Source organism: Mustela lutreola, chromosome 7 (assembly GCF_030435805.1).
Source record: "Mustela lutreola isolate mMusLut2 chromosome 7, mMusLut2.pri, whole genome shotgun sequence".
Lineage (NCBI taxonomy): Eukaryota > Metazoa > Chordata > Mammalia > Carnivora > Mustelidae > Mustela > Mustela lutreola.
In genome coordinates, this window is record NC_081296.1 from 113,820,878 (window position 1) to 113,841,250 (window position 20,373).

A 20,373-nucleotide genomic window follows, 5' to 3' on the forward strand; every position below is an offset into this window, starting at 1 on the left:
GAGGTTATATGAAACAAGAATGGCAGAATGTTAATAATTGTTTAAAGAGGGCAATAAGTACATGGAGGTTCATTACACTAGTCTCTCTCCTTTGTGTATTTGAAATACTCCATAATAAAACCTTTTTAAAAGTTACAGGTACTAGACATTTTACTATTCTTATCAATTATTTATAAAATATTGGCTCAACATATATAGATTCTTTAATAATAGTTATTAATTAAAATCCTACATTTCAAAAGGGGGGGTTTTAGGGAATAATTTCTCCAAAGGTTCAGGTGTTTTCACAGCTTCAGGCGTTTTTAAAAATAAAGGAATTTCAGAAGTTTGTAGAAAGTTCTCAGCCCTTTCTTCTACTTCATCACTATTATTTTCTATTGGCTTCTCAAAATGTTCTGCACATATAACCTGCAAATTCAAAATAATAAAAAACTATAAAAATGAATGTTATTTTTTAAAAATGTTATTACATTAACAAATTCACATGTAAAAATGTGTGAGGAAAAAACACCATATTAATCAATGATGTTATATGTCATAAACATAAGTAAAATAAGAATAATTGATGAAAGAGATACCAAAATATAATTGTGTAAAATATGGAAAAAAAGTTTTTAATTTTCTGATTTCTCTTTTCTTCCCAGCTCCACCTCCCTTACCTCTACCTAAAAAAGGAAATGATAGCCAGAACATACTCAAATTGATGAAGAAAAATGGTTAAGGATGTTTTTAAAAATTCTACATCATGCACTGTCTCATGAATTGTCTATGATATACAGGAAGGGAAAAGTGATTTACTTCCAAGCAATCTTATTCTCATTGGTGTGTTCTTTGCACATTTTGTCCTTATAAATTCACTACTTTCCTGCAAAGGTTGAAAATGTGAATACTAATTTTCCCTTATATCATTTTGTGGGGTAGGACTATGATTCCTGAAATATGTTTGCTATAATAAACCCTATTTCAGAAACAATTTGGGTCTGTCTACCAAAAAAATTTTAAATGTTCTTTTTACCTGCTCTTTTTTTTTTTTAAGGTTTTATTTATTTATTTGACAGACAGAGATCACAAGTAGGCAGAGAAGTAGGCAAAGAGAGCAGTGGGGGGGGGGGGACGCAGGCTCCCCGCAGAGCAGAGAGTCCAATGTGGGGCTCGATTCCAGGACCCTGGGATCATAAACTGAGCTGAAGGCAGAGGCCTTAACCCACTGAGCCACCCAGGCACCCCTTTACCTGCTCTTCTTGAGAAGAATTCTACTGTGTCATTTATCTTGCTTTAACCCTTAGCAGCTAACTTAGTAAAGCCAATAAACATTGTCTACATCTATCATTAATGTTTTCCACTATTAAAAAATATTTTGGAAAATACTTTTGTGGCAAACACCAGTCTTGAACTGCTTTAGAAAGTCATTCAATTTTACCAAACAAAATTGTTTTCTTCAGTTGTGATATAAATATATATGTATATATACATATACATATGATCAATTATTAACAACAACTCTGTGTATTTTCATATAAACTTTTTGTGGCTTCATTTTTTAAATCTAGAACTCCTCTAAGGAACAGAAGCTTTAACATCACAGGAACTTGATTACTAACCTAAAACACCTAGACCTCACATATATAATCATCACTAATCTGAAATTAAAGTGGAAACAGCATTTTAAATTGGAATATTTTGCTTAGAAATCACAAATCAAATATTTGACTTACTTGTGAAGTACATTTTGATTCTCTCAATTGTCTTACTGTCCCTTTATCTTCACTCTCAGCATCTGTTTGTTACAGGAGAACAAACTAGTTTTTCTTTTGGCAATTTAATTGTAAAGAAAACATATAAACAGTAAGAAAGTGAATATTTAACTGTTTTTGACCTACAAAAATAGGTTTCATATAGTTTAACCCAATCCACACAGATAAGAGAATAAAACCCATGTGAACAGTTTAAAAGAAAATTATAGAGAATACCCATGTAACCATCACACAAGTAAAGAAACAGAACATCATACATACTCCAAATGTCCACATATTCCTCATATTGTCCTCCTCAGAGGTGTTGACTATCCTGAATTTCCTTGATTTGCTTTCTATAGTTTTATCACCTAAGTAATTCAGTTATTTTTCCTGTCTTAAAATGTTATATGATAAAATGGTAATATAAGTGTTGTCTTGTTTTTATTCAGCATATGCTCGTGAAATTCATCTGTATTGTGTCATATAGACATAATTTGCTTACTTGTATTGATTTAAGTATTCCATTGTACAAACAACATAATATATCCATCTGTTCTACTAGTAAACAGGCATTTGGGTGTTTCTACTTTGAGACTATTACAAACAGTGATCTTTACATATATACTTGTATGTATGTACTTGTATTTCTCCAGGTATATACTTAGGAGGGTGATTACGAGGTAAAGAGTATATATATATCTTTCATTTTACCAAATTTTAAACTATTTTCCAAAGTTTATTTCCAAACTATTTATCAATTTTTGTTGTGGTACCTAGCCATCCCAACTTACCTTAGGAACTCATTCAGTTTCACCAGACAAAACCATTAGCTTTAATTATAATTTATATATAGTCTCAATATACAGTCATTTATAAATGCGTTACTCCAATAGTTATAAGAGTCCTTATTGTTCTATATTCTCAATACTTACCACTGTCAGACTTTCTGAATCTGCTAATCTGTTGGATGTGTAATAGCTCACTGTGGCTTTTTCAGTTTCCTAATTTGCTGAGCATCTTTTCATATGTTTATTTACCATATGAGTTGCTCTATTTGAAGTGCCTACTTGCACATTTTGCACATATTTCTAATTGGGTTGTCTGACTTATTCTTCTTGGTTTGTAGAAATTCTTTATATATTTTTGGAAACTGGTCCTTTGACAGTTTTATGTGTTAAAAATATATCCTATTGTCTTCGTTTCTTTTTATTTTTTTTAAGATTTTTATTTATTTGAGAGAGATAAAGAGAGCACAAGAGTAGGCAGAGTGGCAGGCAGAGGAAGAGCGAGAAGGAGACTCCCCACTAAGCAGGGAACCTAACATGGAACTTGATCCCAAGACTGAGATCATGACCTGAGCTGAAGGCAGACACTTAAACAACTGAGTCATTTGGGCTCCCCTTCCATTCTCTTTATGTCTTTTGATGAACAGAAATTCTTAAGTTTAGTATAGCCAAATTTATCAAACTTTTTGATTGGGCATTTTAATTCTTATTTAAGAAATTCTTTCCTACCTTGAATAGACCTTTTTAATTTGATCATCTGAAAGATTTTGTCTTTTGCAGTTAAGTCACAACTATTATTTTCATCACATATTAACTTCCTCAAAAGACGGGCTTGGATATTGTTGAAAAGAGTCCTTTTTTCTTCTAAGATAATTACATGCTTTTTTGGGTATGAAGCCTTACTATATATGCTGAACAGCAGCTAGACTATGCCAGACATATGCATTTCCCCACATATCTCTATTAGGGGTGCACTGTTCCTAGAGATCAGCTTTCTTCTCTTGTCTAACACTCCGTCAGCTTAGTATATATAGAAAATTATAAACAGGTGGAACAAATCATCTGTGCAGTTAAGATAGAATTCTTTCTTCCAAAAGACAGCATGAAGAAAACTCATCTACATGTAATAAGCACATTATGTTGGTTGACTATTATACTGAGAGACAGAAACAGATGCATAGTTTATTCTAAGACCATTCTGAGTATACATACATTTACAGAATTTTTCTACTGCCAAAATGAGCCAGTTTTTATTTGAACTCCAGTTAGTTAACACAGTGTAGTATTAGTTTCAGGTGAACAATTTAGTGACTCAAAACTTAAAACATCTGGTGCTCATCACAAGTACACTCCTTAATTCTCACCACCTATTTAACCCACTCCCAACCTCCTTCTCTTCTCATCCATCAGTTTGCTCTCTATAGTTAAGAGTCTGCTTTTTGGTTTGCCTCTTTTTCCCTCCATGACTGTTTGTTCTGTTTCTTAAATTTCACATACAGGTGAAATCATATGGTATTTTTCTTTCTTTGATTTATTTCACTTAGCATAATACTCTCTAGAGTTCCATCCAGGTTGTTGCAAATGGCAAGATTTCATTCTTTTTTATGACTAATACTGCATTACGCGCACGCGCGCGCACACACACACACACACACCGCACATCTTCATCCATTCATCAATCAACGGACGTTTGAGCTCTTTCCATAATTTGACTATTGTTGATACTGCTGCTACAACATCAGGGCACATGTGCCCCTTCAAATCAGAATTTTTGTATCCTTTGGGTCAATACCTAGTTAGTAATGCAATTGCTGGATCACAGAATAGTTCTATTTTTAACTTTTTAAGGAACCTTCACACTGTTTTCCACAGTGGCTACACCAGTTTGTATTCCTATCAACAGTGTAAGAAGGTTTCCCTTTCTCCACATCTTCACCAAAACCTGTTGTTTCCTGTATTGTTAATTTTAGCCATTCTGACAGGTGTGAGATGATATCCTGTTGTACTTTTATTTGTATTTCCCTGATGATGAGTGATGTTGAGCATCTTTTCATGTGCCTGTATGTCTTCTTTGGAAAAATATCTATTCATGTCTTCTATTTTTTAATTGGATTGTTTTGGGGGTGTTGAGTCTTATGAGTTCTTTACATATTTTATATATTAACCCTTTATCAGATACGTCAGTTGCAAATAACTTCTCTCACTGCATAGGTTGCCTTTCAGTTTTGTTGACTGTTGCCTTGGCTGTGCAGAAAATTTATTTTGATGAAATCCCAACAGTTTATTTTTGCTTTTATTTCCTGTGCCTCAAGAGGTGTATCTAGTAAGAAATTGCTATGGCTGATGTCAAAGAGGTTACTGCCTGTGTTTTCCTCTAGGATTTTAATGGTTTCCTGTCTTACATTTAGGTCTTTCATCAATTTTGAATTTATTTTTATGTATGGTGTAAGAAAATAGTCCAATTTCATTCTTTTGCATATGATTGTCCAGTATTCTCAACATCATTTCTTGAACAGACTGTTTCCTTTCCATTGAATGGTCTTTCCTACCTTGTCAAGATTAGTTGACCATATAGTTGTGGGTCCATTTCTAGATTTCCTGTGCTGTTCCATTGATCTATGTGTCTGTTTTTGTGCCAGTACCATACCATCTTTATCACTACAGCGTTGTAATATATATAACTTACATCTGGAATTGTGATGCCTCCAGCTTTGCTTTTTAAGGTTGCTTTGGCTATTCAGTCTCTTTGTGGTTCCATAAAAATTTCTGACTGTTTATTCTAACTCTGTGAAAAATGATGGTAGTATTTTCATAGGGATTGCATCGTATGTGTAGATTACTTTGGGTAACACAGATATTTTAACAGTATTTGTTCTTCTAATACATGAGCATGGAATGTTTCTCCATTTTTTCGTGTCATCTTCAATTTCTTTTATCAGTGTTTTATAATTTTCAGAGTATGGGTCTTTCATCTCTTTGGTTAGGTTTATTCCTGGGTATCTTGTGGGTTTTGATGCAATTGTAAATGGGATTTATTCCTTAATTTCTTTCTGCTGCTTTATTATTGGCATATAGAAATGAAACAGATTTCTGTATATTAACTTTGTATCTTGCAACTTTACTGAATTCATGTTACCAGTTCTAGCAGTTTTTGGTGAAGTATTTGAGGTTTTCTCTATATAGTGTAATATCATCTACAAATAGATTAAGTTTTACTTCTTCCCTGCTGATTTCCCTGCCTTTTATTTCTTTTTGTTGTCTGACTGCTGTGGCAAGGATTTGCAGTATTATGTTGGATAAAAGTGGTAAGAGTGAACATCCCTATCTTGTTCCTGATCATAAAGGAAAAGATCTGTTTTTCCCCACCGAGGATGATTTCAATCGTGGGTTTTTTGTATATGGACTTTATTCTGTTGAGGAATGCTCCCTCTAAACCTAATTTATTGAGGGTTTTTTATCATGAATGGATGTTGTACTTTGTTAAATGCTTTTTCTCCATCTACTGAAAGGATCATATGGTTCTTATCCTTTCTTTTATTAATGTGATGTGTCATGTTGATTGATTTGTGAATACTGAAACAACCTTATTCCTATCGGGAATAAATCCCACTTGATAGTGGTGAGCAGTTCTTTCAATGTACTGCTGGATTTGGTTTGTTCATATTTTGTGGAGAATTTTTGCATCCGTGTTCATTAGGGATATTGGCCTGTAGGTTTTTTTGTTATTGTTTTAGTCTTTATCTGGTTTTGGCATCAGAGTAATGTTGGCCTCATAAAATAAATGTGGAAGTTCTCCTTCCTTTTCTATTTTTGGAATAGTTTGAGAAGAATAGGTATTAACTCTTCTTTAAATGTTTGGTAAAATTTGCCTGTGAAGCCACCTGGCCCTGGATTTTGTTTGTTGGGAGATTTTTTATTACTGATTCAATAGAATGAGACATTTTTAAAACTTCAAAATAAAAGGCTATAATCCACATCATAAAGACAAGAAAAAGTGAAGACTTTTATATAGCCTAATATATATATAGTGGAATAACTGTTATTCATTATTGGATTACTAATATGTATGTATATGTACATATGAGATATCTTATATTACACACTGTATTATATATATTATATATGCACATGTACATATACAAATATATATTTACATACACACAGAGTTTTTTTTCAAGAGTATGATACCCTTAAAATCTTCCAACAGCTAGTTGGTCTAAGAAAATAAACTCATATATATATATCTCCAGTAACATTTCTACACGTTTATTCAAAGAAAATAATCCAAACAGTAAAAGATTTATGTAAAAGAATATAGTAGCCTAACCTAGAAACAATAAAATATTTAATATTTTGAAGAAGAATGGCTAAATAATTAAAATAATTCAATATTTTGAGATAATGGCTAAATGAATTATAGCATATCCTTCCATGGCATATGATACAGTCATTAAAAATAAAATCTATTTAATGGCATAGAAAAATATCCTAAACAGTATATCAAATGGAAAGAAAAGTTTACAAAATGAGATATAGTATGTTTCAAATTTGGGAGAGAAAATAAAGAACACACATTTACATAGGAAAGAAGGACAAGAACATATACCAGTATGCATGGTGCCAGTTATACCTGGGTGATGGTATCTTTGTTTCTTTTGTATTTTTCCCTGTTTTCCAAATCTTTTACAATGAACTGATGATATATTTTATATTGAGTGAAAAATGCTTTTAAAAACCAGGCATGCACAGTCAATCAAAGATGTGAACAATCTTTCTGCATGTGGCTGTCCAATTTTCCCAGCACCATTTATTGAAAAGGCTGTCTTTTTTCCATTGGACATTCTTTCCTGCTTTGTCGAAGATTAGTTGACCATAGATTTGAGGGTCTATTTCTGGGCTCTCTATTCTGTTCCATTGATCTATGTGTCTGTTTTTGTGCCAGTACCATGCTGTCTTGATGATGACAGCTTTGTAATAGAGCCTGAAGTCCGGAATTGTGATGCCACCAACGTTGGCTTTCTTTTTCAATATTCCTTTGGCTATTCGAGGTCTTTTCTGGTTCCATATAAATTTTAGGATTATTTCTTCCATTTCTTTGAAAAAGATGGATGGTACTTTGATAGGAATTGCATTAAATGTGTAGATTGCTTTAGGTAGCATAGACATTTTCACAATATTTATTCTTCCAATCCAGGAGCATGGAACATTTTTCCATTTCTTTGTGTCTTCCTCAATTTCTTTCATGAGTACTTTATAGTTTTCTGAGTATAGATTCTGTGTCTCTTTGGTTAGGTTTATTCCTAGGTATCTTATGGTTTTGGATGCAATTGTAAATGGGATTGACTCCTTAATTTCTCTTTCTTCTGTCTTGCTGTTGGTGTAGAGAAATGCAACTGATTTCTGTGCATTGATTTTATATCCTGACACTTTACTGAATTCCTGTATAAGTTCTAGCAGTTTTGGAGTGGAGTCTTTTGGGTTTTCCACATATAGTATCATATCATCTGCGAAGAGTGATAATTTGACTTCTTCTTTGCCGATTTGGATGCCTTTAATTTCCTTTTGTTGTCTGATTGCTGAGGCTAGGACCTCTAGTACGATGTTGAATATCAGTGGTGATAATGGACATCCCTACCGTGTTCCTGACCTTAGCGGAAAAGCTTTCAGTTTTTCTCCATTGAGAATGATATTTGCGGTGGGTTTTTCATAGATGGCTTTGATGATATTGAGGTATGTGCCCTCTATCCCTACACTTTGAAGAGTTTTGATCAGGAAGGGATGTTGTACTTTGTCAAATGCTTTTTCAGCATCTATTGAGAGTATCATATGGCACAAAAATAGACTCAAAATGGATGAAGGACCTCAATGTACAAAAGGAATCCATCAAAATCCTTGAGGAGAACACGGGCAGCAACCTCTTCGACCTCTGCCGCAGCAACATCTTCCTAGGAACAACGCAAAAGGCAAGGGAAGCAAGGGAAAAAATGAACTACTGGGATTTCATCAAGAACAAAAGCTTTTGCACAGCAAAGGAAACCGTTAACAAAATCAAAAGACAACTGACAGAATGGGAGAAGATATTTGCAAACGACATATCAGATAAAGGACTAGTGTCCAGAATCTATAAAGAACTTAGCAAACTCAACACCCAAAGAACAAATAATCCAATCAAGGAATGGGCAGAGGACATGAACAGACATTTCTGCAAAGAAGACATCCAGATGGCCAGCAGACACATGAAAAAGTGCTCCCTATCACTCGGCATCGGGGAAATACAAATCAAAACCACAATGAGATACCACCTCACACCAGTCAGAATGGCTAAAATCAACAAGTCAGGAAATGACAGATGCTGGCGAGGATGCGGAGAAAGGGGAACCCTCCTACACTGTTGGTGGGAATGCAAGCTGGTGCAGCCACTCTGGAAAACAGCATGGAGGTTCCTCAAAATGTTGAAAATAGAACTGCCCTATGACCCAGCAATTGCACTATTGGGTATTTACCCTAAAGATACAAATGTAGTGATCCAAAGGGGCACATGCACCCGAATGTTTATAGCAGCAATGTCCACAATAGCCAAACTATGGAAAGAACCTAGATGTCCATCAACAGATGAATGGATCAAGAAGATGTGGTATATATACACAATGGAATACTATGCAGCCATCAAAAGAAATGAAATCTTGCCATTTGCAACAACATGGATGGAACTAGAGCGTATCATGCTTAGCGAAATAAGTCAAGCAGAGAAAGACAACTATCATATGATCTCTCTGATATGAGGAAGTGGTGATGCAACATGGAGGCTTAAGTGGGTAGAAGAAGAATAAATGAAACAAGATGGGATTGGGAGGGAGACAAACCATAAGTGACTCTTAATCTCACAAAACAAACTGAGGGTTGCCGGGGGGAGGGGGTTTGGGAGAAGGGGGTGGGATTATGGACATTGGGGAGGGTATGTGCTTTGGTGAGTGCTGTGAAGTGCGTAAACCTGGTGATTCACAGACCTGTACCCCTGGGGATAAAAATATATGTTTATAAAAAATAAAAAATTAAAAAAAAATACAAGTGTATTTTACTCTTACATAAAAAAAAAAAGATGTGAACAATCCAAATAATATATTTGAATAGTATAAAAACTGGATATAATTTGTTACTCCCATTTCTTAGGAAAAAATGTAAATAGCAAATACCTGTATCTCCTTTTTCAAACCACTGACTGCAATTTGATGGTTTCTGTGGGGTTAACAATCTAAAATACAATAAATAAAATTTTTATATTATTTGTTGAACTGATAAATTTCAGAATTAAAATATTTATTTTAAAAGTTACCTGAAATGCATCATATTTTGAGAATTTTTAATAGCCACAGAATTTGAGCATTTTGAATGGTCATTCAGAGTAAAGTCATTAAGTACCTGAACAAAAGAAATTAAGTATTAGAACCAGCTGCACAGACAATAAAAATTTTTTGCTTGCCATGGTTACTGAAGATTCTCCAAGAACATTGTCATTCTCCTCATCATCATGAATATGAACAACTATAAACATTAACTGAAACCAATATATACAAAATATTCAAATGCTAGGAAACTTTAAGACTCATAAGGAATTTAGTATTTTGGACAAGTATAACAACTATGCTTCGTAGTATTTCTACATTTAAGGTAAACTTACAATTTTTTATCCCATATTTATGACTATTCAAGTCAATCTTAACCATTTTCTCAAATGATATTTGTCTATTCTTTATAACCTCTTAAATTTAGCATTAAAGAGCAAAACAGGTTAAAAGATTAAAACCTGAGATTTTTTAAATATATGTATGATAAAGGTAATATTTCAATGTTAACTTTAGATTTTATTTAATATCAATATCTAAGCCACTACTTTACTAATGTTTGTATTGTCTGTTTCAAGTCATTGATTCTCTGTGAGTCACTCATTTTGAAGAGTTCCGGATTTTTCTTATTCGACTCAACATAAAAATATCTTTAATAGGAAAAATCCCATTTATTTTTATTATAACAGACATTGGTCTGAATTCTGTGATCTTATTGTGCTTTTAAATCATAAAAGACCTTGCCCCTTAAAGAACATTTGTCCCTTAAAGAATAAGTGTTGTTACTGTTTCGATGTATTAAACAATATACATTTTGTATGGGATCCCTATAAAAGTATTTGTACAAGTTAAGTAGTTATTCATAGTAAGATGCTAAGAACTAAAATTGCTGAATATTTACATTTTTATTTTTAATAAGTATTATGAACCAGTCCTCCAAAGTAATTACACCAAATTACATTCCCACTCTTGGTGACTTTACTAGATATTATCAAATGTTGTAGTGTTTGCAAATCTGATAAGGGGAAACCAGATACCTCATTGGTTTAATATGCATTTCCCTGTACCCCAAAATTCAAGCATCTTGTTTAGTGACACGTTCTCTGTAAACTGTTTTATCTTTTGCCTATCTTAAAAATTAATTTGTATTATGTATTTATGTATTACACATTCTGCATACCAATTTCCTATCTATTCCGTCATTCTCTATAACTTGTTGGTGTCTTTTGTCACCACTGATCAATTTGTCTTTTCTTACACCACACTGTTATAATCATTATTTTGATAATATTTTAAAATGTTCTGGGATAGGGTGCCTGGGTGGCTCAGTCGATTAAGTGGCCAGCCAACTCTTGATTTTGGCTCAGGTCATCATCTCAGGGTTGTGAGACTGAGTCCCACATTGTGCTCTGCACTGGGTATGGGGCCCGCTTATGATTCTTTGTCTCCCTCTCCCTCTGCCCACTTGCTCTCTCTCCCACCCTAAAAAAAAAAAAAAAAAAAAAACTTCTGGGATTATGTAAATATTCTGGAATTAGGACTGTGGTGATGGTTATACTACCTTTAGAATATGCTAAAAACTGGGGAACCTAGGAGGCTCAGTTGGTTAAGCCTCTGCCTTCCGCCCAGGTCATGATCTCAGGGTCCTAGGATCGAGGCCCACATCGGGCTCTCTGCTCAGTGGGGAGCCTGCCTCTCCCTCTCTCTGCTTGCCTCTCTGCTTACTTGTGAATTCTCTGTCAAATAAATGGATAAAATCTTTAAAAAAAAAGAAAAAAAGAATACACTAAAAACCAATGAAATGCACATTTTAAAATGAATTTTATGATAAACATTTTGATATCTAAGAGTACGAGTTTCTCTCACATTGTTTAAAAAGATCTTTTATTTTAAATCTTTAAAATTATTTATTAATCTGTTGATAAAGTGTCAATATGATTGACAGACTTTTCTAATGCTATCATTATAATTCTTGGGAAAAGCAACTTTTAGTCATAATATATTGTTTTTTTAATGTTACAGTGCCAAACTAGGTTTCCAAATGATTTATTTGGATTTCTACATGTATATTCATTCTTGAGATGAATGTATAATTTTTTTCTTTCACTATCTTTGTCCTTGCTACCTAAGGAATAGCCATGCATAATTTATTGGCTAGTTTCCAACTTCTTCCTTACTCTAGAATTACTTATTAATAATAAATAATAAAATGATTACTCTCAGCTGGCTATTTTTCCTCTCAGGGAGCATCTGACAATGTCTAGAGACCATTTTCTATTGTCTTTTCTTTGGTGTGAGTGCTATTTGCCTCTCGAAGTTCACAAGATGACCCAACAAAAAAGGATTATCTCGCCTAAAATATCAATAATGTCAGAGTTTAGAAATTCTGATTTAGTCCTTAAGGGTTTGGTAGAATTCACAGGAAAAACGAATTCTGGTATGTTTTGAAAGGGGTGTGTGTGTGTGTGTATGTGTGTGTCAGAGGGAGAAGGGAGGCAAGTAGGGAAGGAAAGAGCAAAACAGAGATTTGCTTACATTTCAGTTTAGCTTATGTTTCCAGTTCTTCTAGTTTATGGTTCTATTCATGTCTTTCTTTTTCAGTCTACTTAACAATTTATATTGTCCTAGAAAATTAACCCCCTCACGTAATTTTTCAAATTTATTGTCATAAAGTCTTGCATAGTATTCTCTTAGGGCCTTGAAAACATTTCTTCCCTATGTATAAGGATATGCACTTTCTCCCCTTATTATTATTCCTTTTGGGAGGTGGGGCTTCTCTTTTTTTTATACTTGCCGCAATTTTATTTTATTGATATTTAAAAGTTATTAACTTCTGGCTATACTGATTAACCCAACTTTCTAATTTAATTAATTTCTGCTTTTCTCTTTATTAATTCATACTTTCTTTGGATTGTTATTTTCCTGTTTTGAGTTGAGCTTTTTTCACACTTTGAATTGAGCTGTTCACACTTAGAGTTCAGCTAATTTTAATCTTTATTTTCTAATATACTTGTTTTCAAATATAAATTTTGGAGGACCAATTTGGATACATTCCATAGGTTTTGGTTTATAGTATTCTAAATAGTTTTATTTTGATTTCTTCTATAACCCCCAAATAATTGAAAGTGTATGAATTTCTGTTTCCTCTGCTAAATACTTTTTTGAGGAGGATTTATCTTTTTGTTGAACTTTTCTTTTTTATATAGTGGTAAGTAAAGAGAACAACTTTTTAAAACTGGTTGAAATATCCTTGTAGTTGTAGTAAATGGTCAATTTTGGTGAATACTGCAAATATCAGGAAAAGAAAGCATACATGAATCTGAGAAATGATCTTGTTTAAGATGCTATTATTTCATTCATTTGGTTTTGTAGTTACAATGTACCCAAACTCAACACCTAAACTCAAGATAGTACTTTTTTTGAGAGAGCTATCCTTTTTAAACTGTGGATTCAATACTTTCTTGGAATTCTATAAATTTTTACTTTATATATGGTGCATCACGGTTCTTAGAACTTGGTGAGTTACTCTTTTTCAAAAATGTGAAATATAGTTATCTTTATTAATGATTTTTGTCTTGAACTCTATTTTATATAATATTGTTACATCTGCTTTTTGTTTGCATTTGTCTGATATATATTTCCCATTTCCTTCTACCTTCACTCTTCATTTGTCAAATTGTTTCAGCTCTTCTGTTTTAAAAGTATATGGCTGTTCCACTCTGGAAAACAGTATGGAGTTTCCTCAAAAAGTTATATATAGAACTACCTTACAATCCAGTAATTGCAGTACTAGGTATTACCCAAAGAATATAAAAATACTAATTCAAAAGGATACATGCACCTCTCTGTTTACAGCAGCATTACCAATAATACCAAATGGAAAGAGTCCAAATGTCCACTGACTAATGAATAAAGGAGATATTCACACACATACACACACACACACACACACACACACACACACACACAAATGGGAGTATTACTCAGCTGTAAGAAAGAATGAAATACTGCTATTTGCAATGATGTGGATGGAGCTAGAGAGTATTAGCTAAGTGAAATAGAGAAAGACAAATACCATATGATTTCACTCATATGTGGAATTTAAGATACAAAACAAATGAGGGGGGAAAGAGAAAGGGGCAAACCATAAAAGAGATTTTTTTGATAGTTTTACAATTACAGAGAACAAACTGAGGGTTACTGGAGGGGAGGTGGCCAGGGGAATGGGTTAAATGGGTGATAGATATTATGAAGGGCTCTTAACTGTGATGAGCTCTGGATACTGTGTATAAGTGATGAATCACTATATTGTATACCTGAAAGAAACTGGAATTTCAAAACTTGGAAGAGGAAGAAAAAGCATATGTCTGTATTTATATATATATATATTCCACAGAAGCACCTCTGTCAATTGCTGATTACTGATTTGTTTAAAACTATTTATGGCATCTTATTTTCTATTTACAATGCATTCTAGCTATTTTATCCACCCTTCCTTTCTTGCCTTTTGTTGAACTGATTAAGTTTTCTTTGTCTCATCCTTTTTTTCCTATTTTAAATTTTACACAAGGCTGGGACGCCTGATTGGCTCAGTTGGTTAAGCAGCTGCCTTCGGCTCAGGTCATGATCCCAGTGTCCTGGGACTGAGTCCCACATTGGGCTCCTTGCTTGGCAGGGAGCCTGCTTCTCCCTCTGCCTCTGCCTCTGCCTGCCTCTCTGTCTGCTTATGCTCGCTCGCTCTCTCTCCCTCTATCCCTGACAAATAAATAAAGTCTTAAAAAAAAATTTAAATTTTACACAAGGCATTTCATTTATGTTATATATCCTTACGTGTTTAATATACATGCATGAATTCACACTTTTTGTTTTCCAACAATTTATAAGTAAATCAGTATTATTTCTTCTCTACCTCTATCCCCAAACAAAAAAAAGAACTTGGGTAAATTTTTGTTTCCCTCACTTATCTTCCCACCTTCATCCCATATTGATCTAATCTGAAATTTTAGTACCAGATTTATAAGTTTTTGTAATTAATACATATTTAGAATTAATAAGTTTCATTAATTACTTTGGCCACCACTACACCTCTATTTGTATATATTAATCATGAATTAATGAAAGCAATCATATTTTTCATTGAGAATTTCCCTATGGACTATTTTCAGGAAAAATGGGGGACGATGGAGATGTGCCACATCAAAAGCCAGCTTTCTGGGTGGTACGTTCCCTGTTTTTCATAAGCATCATGAACTTCCTACAGTACCACTTATCTCTCTAACCCAAACTCTTACTCTTACTGCTTCCACCTGGAGACAGTCATGCCATTGCTGATGACTGCCCAAAGGCAAAGGGGTTATGAGATGAACAGGTGTTAACTAACTCCCACTGAAGTAACCCAACCAATTACCCTATTCATTATCTCCACACCTATTCCTTCTGCAAGAGTATTCTATACAAGTCATGGGCCACAATTTCCCTCTTCAATCCAATTCTGTTTTCCTTCTTCAGATATATGTTTCTGATCTACTAGGTACAGGGCTTGGTTTTTTGTTTGTTTTTTTAGAGAGACAGAGTGTATGTGTGCATGCAAGCTTACGGGGAGGAGCAGAGATAGAGAGAGAGAGAGAGAGAAAATCTTAAGCAAGTTCCATGTCCCGTTTGGAGCCCAGTGCAGGGCTCAATCTCACATCCCTGAGATCATGACCTGAGCCAAAATCAAAAGTCGGACACATAACTCACTGAGCCACCCAGGTGCCCCAGGACTTGGTACTTTTAAATATCTTTTCTATTTTTAAGAGTGAGAAGGCTAGGGTGCATGGGTGGCTCGACTGAGCCTCTGCCTTCAGCTGGGGTTGTGATCCCAGGGTCCTGGGATCAAACCCCACATCTGACTCCCTGCTCAGCAGGAAGCCTGCTTCTTCCTCTCCCACTCCCCCGCTTCTGTTCCCTCTCTTGCTGTGTCGCCCTCTGTCAAATAAATAAGTAAAATATTTAAAAACAACAACAATAAGGCTATGCAGTGAATATTCAGGCTGACATTCTGAAATTGTTTTAAGATTTTTAGACCTTGAGTTATAGTAATGGCTGAGTTAATATATTTATAACACATATATACACATACACACAGACTTATGTTCCAAATGCAGTACATTCACGGTTTCATTTAATGCAAGCAAATATTTAATTTATACTATTAAAAAAGAAGTGCCTACCTGCACATTGTTTTCTTTCTGTCTAACGTCAATATTGGCAAGCTTTGCCTGCTTCACAGAACTTTCTTCTTTTTTATCTAGGTTATTAAATTGTACAACTTCAAATGAATTCCAGAGATAGAATCAAAAATTATGCCCAACATTCAACCTAAGCTTGTAATTTAAAAAATCAAGTTGCATGAATATTTAACTTAAAATATAGAAATGTGAAATTTCTACATAAGTTTTAATTCCATACTATATAACAGTTATTTCAATAAGCATGAATGTAAAATGAAAACCAGCTTACAAAATTACATCTTTATAATGAGGAACCAAAGAAGACTGGAAGAAAAAGAAGAGCTAATGGGGTTAAACTGATACAATGTAGTTAATCTAAGCTGCAAATCCACCAAATGAAACATGATTCAAATATCTTAGGAGACTAAGTCAGAAATATCATTAACACAAGTCTGCTATCCACTTTAATTATATATTCTGATAACGTCCCAAATGAAAAATTTCTTATTATTCATCCTCCTCTGACAGCTGTGCAAGCGGACCAGAACACTTCCTTTAATATCTTGTGAGTGATTTCTCTCTCAAAGAAAAAAATTTAGGCATAGAAGGCCTATCTCGTTTGCTCTCAAAAAGAATTAAAGTGGTATTTTTTTTTAGTTTACTGCTCTCATATTGTCCGTTCTTGCTTACACCTAATGATAGCAAAAACTGCTTCTATTTTTTCCATGTGTTTGCAAAGAAAACTAAGTTTTTAAATAATTAAGATACTGTACCTATAACTCTTGGTTCTGAAGAATGCATCTTCATTAGTCTGACTAATTTCTGAGATTCGTATGGAAGAAATAATTGACTGTTTTGAGGGGTTTTATTCAATATAAGTGTAGGTTGTTCATCTTTTTCAAAAATTCTGAAGAGTGAATTACATTAAATATTTAGTAAGTAAAAATGCATTTTAAATGTATACTACACAGTTTAAACTCATTTTGCATACACTAAAACTGAGTTCCAGAAAATTTGATAGATCTGCCCAATATTATTAAATTATTTACAGGTGTCACAGTTAAAACACACTTTTCCTGATTAAGTCTAGTACCCTTCTTAGTATACCACACTTTAATTTTTAGAACAATCATTTTAAAAGAATTTCTAAGTATATCAAAGGAATTTAAAACCAAAACTTTATCCACAAACAGCATGCTATATATTTCAAAGTACTTCAAAACTTTAAAAATAATTATTCAGGATCAAATCAGCTAGTACACTAGAATCCAGAAATCACTAAAGCAATTTATAATCATAAATACATCTTTTAAGTTTTTTACTGGAAGAAAAAAAAACTCATTGAATTTTTCCTAAGTTAGAGAAATAATTTTAGTTATTGATAGTTAAATACTTTAAGTAATGATGTTATTTATAATAACTATCAAAATAGAAATTGGGTGAAAATGACAAAGCAGTTAGGTAAGTTCCTCTCAATATAGAGGATTTTTACAGTATTAAAAAGTTGTCAATGAAGTGAAATTCTAATCAATTTCTTCACAGAATTAAAGACAGATTATTATGGCTACGAGAAGTGTGAGGGGGGAATCAAGGAAATAATAAATCCAAAGAAGTGGGGTCTGAGAAATTAACTGGGGAGAGGAATGTGTTGAAAAATCAGGACAATAGCAATGGAACTTAATGAGACGAACTTAAGAATTTAAAAGGCTACAGGCAGAAGGAGAAAAAGTAGAAATTTTATCAGAAACTAACTATAATACACCTATTTTTCTGTCACACAATAACAGACAAAATCAATCCTTTTTTTTTTTTTTTTTTAAATGCCTCCACCACTGAAGTCTATTTTATCACCATTAGGTTGAAAAACAAGGAAGCATAGGATGCCATAGATTCAGCAGCATTTTAATTCATCTTCAGTCTCTGGGGCAAAACAAGAACTGGTCAAGCTGGTGACAGGCGTGATAAAAAGGTAAATACAAAGCTATTTCCATAACTGTTCCTCTGTTTTACTCCTTTTGGTGACCCATCATCAAAATCTGGGTGAAATGTGTAATGACAGGTTATAAAACAGCAAATGTGCTACTGCTACCTTATTTCTCTCTATACATTATCCTTGGCCTTACTAAATAACAAGCATACTTGAATGTTAATCTATAATATTTAAGGGTAAAATCAATATTTCTCAAGAAATAAGCAGAAAATAGCCTGCACAAAAGTATACATAAATATACATGTAAATATGTGAATACTAGTGGCTTGGCACAGAATATAAAATATAGAATCAAATGCTTAGATGCAAAATAACTGCTCATATAAAAATCCCATCTTAAAGTTTACCTAGGGGTGCCTGGGTGGCTCAGTCAGCTGACCATCCAACTCTTGATCTTGGCTCAGGTCATGATCTCAGGGTCGTGAGATTGAGCCATGGGTTTGGCTCTACGCTCAGCATGGAGTCTGCTTGAGATTCTCTCCTTCTCCCTCTGTCCCTCCCCCTGCTTGTGCATGCTCTCCAAATAAATAAATAATAAAATCTTTATATAAAATAAAGTTTACCTATCTTTTTCTTTCAATTCCTTTATCTTTTCTATATTTTTATTTTTTTCTTCCAGAGTTTCTCCAAGATTCTTAGTTTCATGGAGTCTTGCAATCTGCTAAAAAGAAAAATGGCAAAGCAAAACAAAGTAATTATCTGCAAAGCAATAAGGAACATATGCTTCACCTTAACTAATGAATATGATTTTTTCTATATAATCACAGGGTTTATGTTTTTGTGGCATTAGCTATCTTTTTTATAAATTTTTAAATTTTTTATTTTTTTATAAACATATAATGTATTTTTATCCCCAGGGGTACAGGTCTGTGAATCGCCAGGTTTACACACTTCACAGCACTCACCATAGCACATACCCTCCCCAATGTCCATAACCCCACCACCCTCTCCCAACCTCCTTCCCCCCAGCAACCCTCAGTTTGTTTTGTGAGATTAAGAGTCACTTATGTTTTGTCTCCTTTCCAATCCCATCTTGTTTCATTTATTCTTCTCCTAACCCCCAACACCCCACATTGCATCTCCACTTCCTCCTATCAGGGAGATCATATGATAGTTCTCTTTCTCCAATTGACTTATTTCACTAAGCATGATACCCTCTAGTTCTATCCACATTGTTGCAAATAGCAAGATTTCATTTCTTTTGATGGCTGCATAGTATTCCATTGTATATATATACCACATCTTCTTGATCCATTCATCTGTTGATGGACATCTAGGTTCTTTCAATAGTTGGGCTATTGTAGACATTGCTGCTATAAACATTCGGCTGCATGTGCCCCTTCGGATCACTACGTTTGTATCTTTAGGGTAAATACCCAGTAGTGCAATTGCTGGGTCATAGGGTAGCTCTATTTTCAACTTTTTGAGGAACCTCCATGCTGTTTTCCAGAGTGGCTGCACCAGCTTGCATTCCCATCAACAGTGTAGGAGGGTTCCCCTTTCTCCACTTCCTCACCAGCATCTGTCATTTCCTGACTTGTTAATTTTAGCCATTCTGACTGGTGTGAGGTGGTGTCTCATTGTGGTTTTGATTTGTATTTCTCTGATGCCAAGTGATATGGAGCACTTTTTCATGTGTCTGTTGGCCATCTGCAAGTCTTCTTTGCAGAAATGTCTATTCATGTCTTCTACCCATTTCTTGATTGGATTATTTGTTCTTTGAGTGTTGAGTTTGCTAAGTTTTTATAGATTTTGGACACTAGTCCTTTATCTGATATGTCATTTGCAAATATCTTCTCCCATTCTGTCAGTTGTCTTTTGGTTTTATTAACTGTTTCCTTTGCTGTGCAAAAGCTTTGATCTTGATGAAATCCCAATAGTTCATTTTTGCCCTTGCTTCCCTTGCCTTTAGTGATGTTCCTAGGAAGACGTTGCTGCGGCTGAGGTTGAAGAGGTTGCTGCCTGTGTTCTCAAGGATTTTGATGGATTCCTTTCTCACATTGAGGTCCTTCATCCATTTTGAGTCTATTTTCATGTGTAGTATAAGGAAATGGTCCAATTTCATTTTTCTTTTTTTTTTTTTTAAAAGATTTTATTTATTTATTAATTTGACAGAGAGAAATCACAAGTAGATGGAGAGGCAGCCAGAGAGAGAGAGAGAGGGAAGCAGGCTCTCTGCTGAGCAGAGAGCCCGATGCGGGACTCGATCCCAGGACTCTGAGATCATGACCTGAGCCGAAGGCAGCGGCTTAACCCACTGAGCCACCCAGGCGCCCCCAATTTCATTTTTCTGCATGTGGCTGTCCA

General features: G+C 34.2%; 1 protein-coding gene across 3 annotated transcripts in view; it reads right to left on the reverse strand.

Moving 5' to 3' along the window:
* Positions 1-20,373, reverse strand: part of C7H14orf39 (chromosome 7 C14orf39 homolog) — a 61,239-nt gene that overhangs the window by 14,384 nt on the left and 26,482 nt on the right. For 2 of the 3 annotated variants that reach the window (XM_059182245.1, XM_059182246.1), the window contains exons 9-15: positions 18,630-18,727; positions 16,850-16,983; positions 16,077-16,153; positions 9,855-9,940; positions 9,715-9,773; positions 1,716-1,777; positions 233-408 (exon numbers count right to left, since the gene is read on the reverse strand). In XM_059182245.1, coding sequence (XP_059038228.1) covers positions 233-408; positions 1,716-1,777; positions 9,715-9,773; positions 9,855-9,940; positions 16,077-16,153; positions 16,850-16,983; positions 18,630-18,727 — 692 coding nt within the window. The remainder of the gene's footprint in view (positions 1-232; positions 409-1,715; positions 1,778-9,714; positions 9,774-9,854; positions 9,941-16,076; positions 16,154-16,849; positions 16,984-18,629; positions 18,728-20,373) is intronic. The other variant, XM_059182247.1, reaches the window with a different exon arrangement.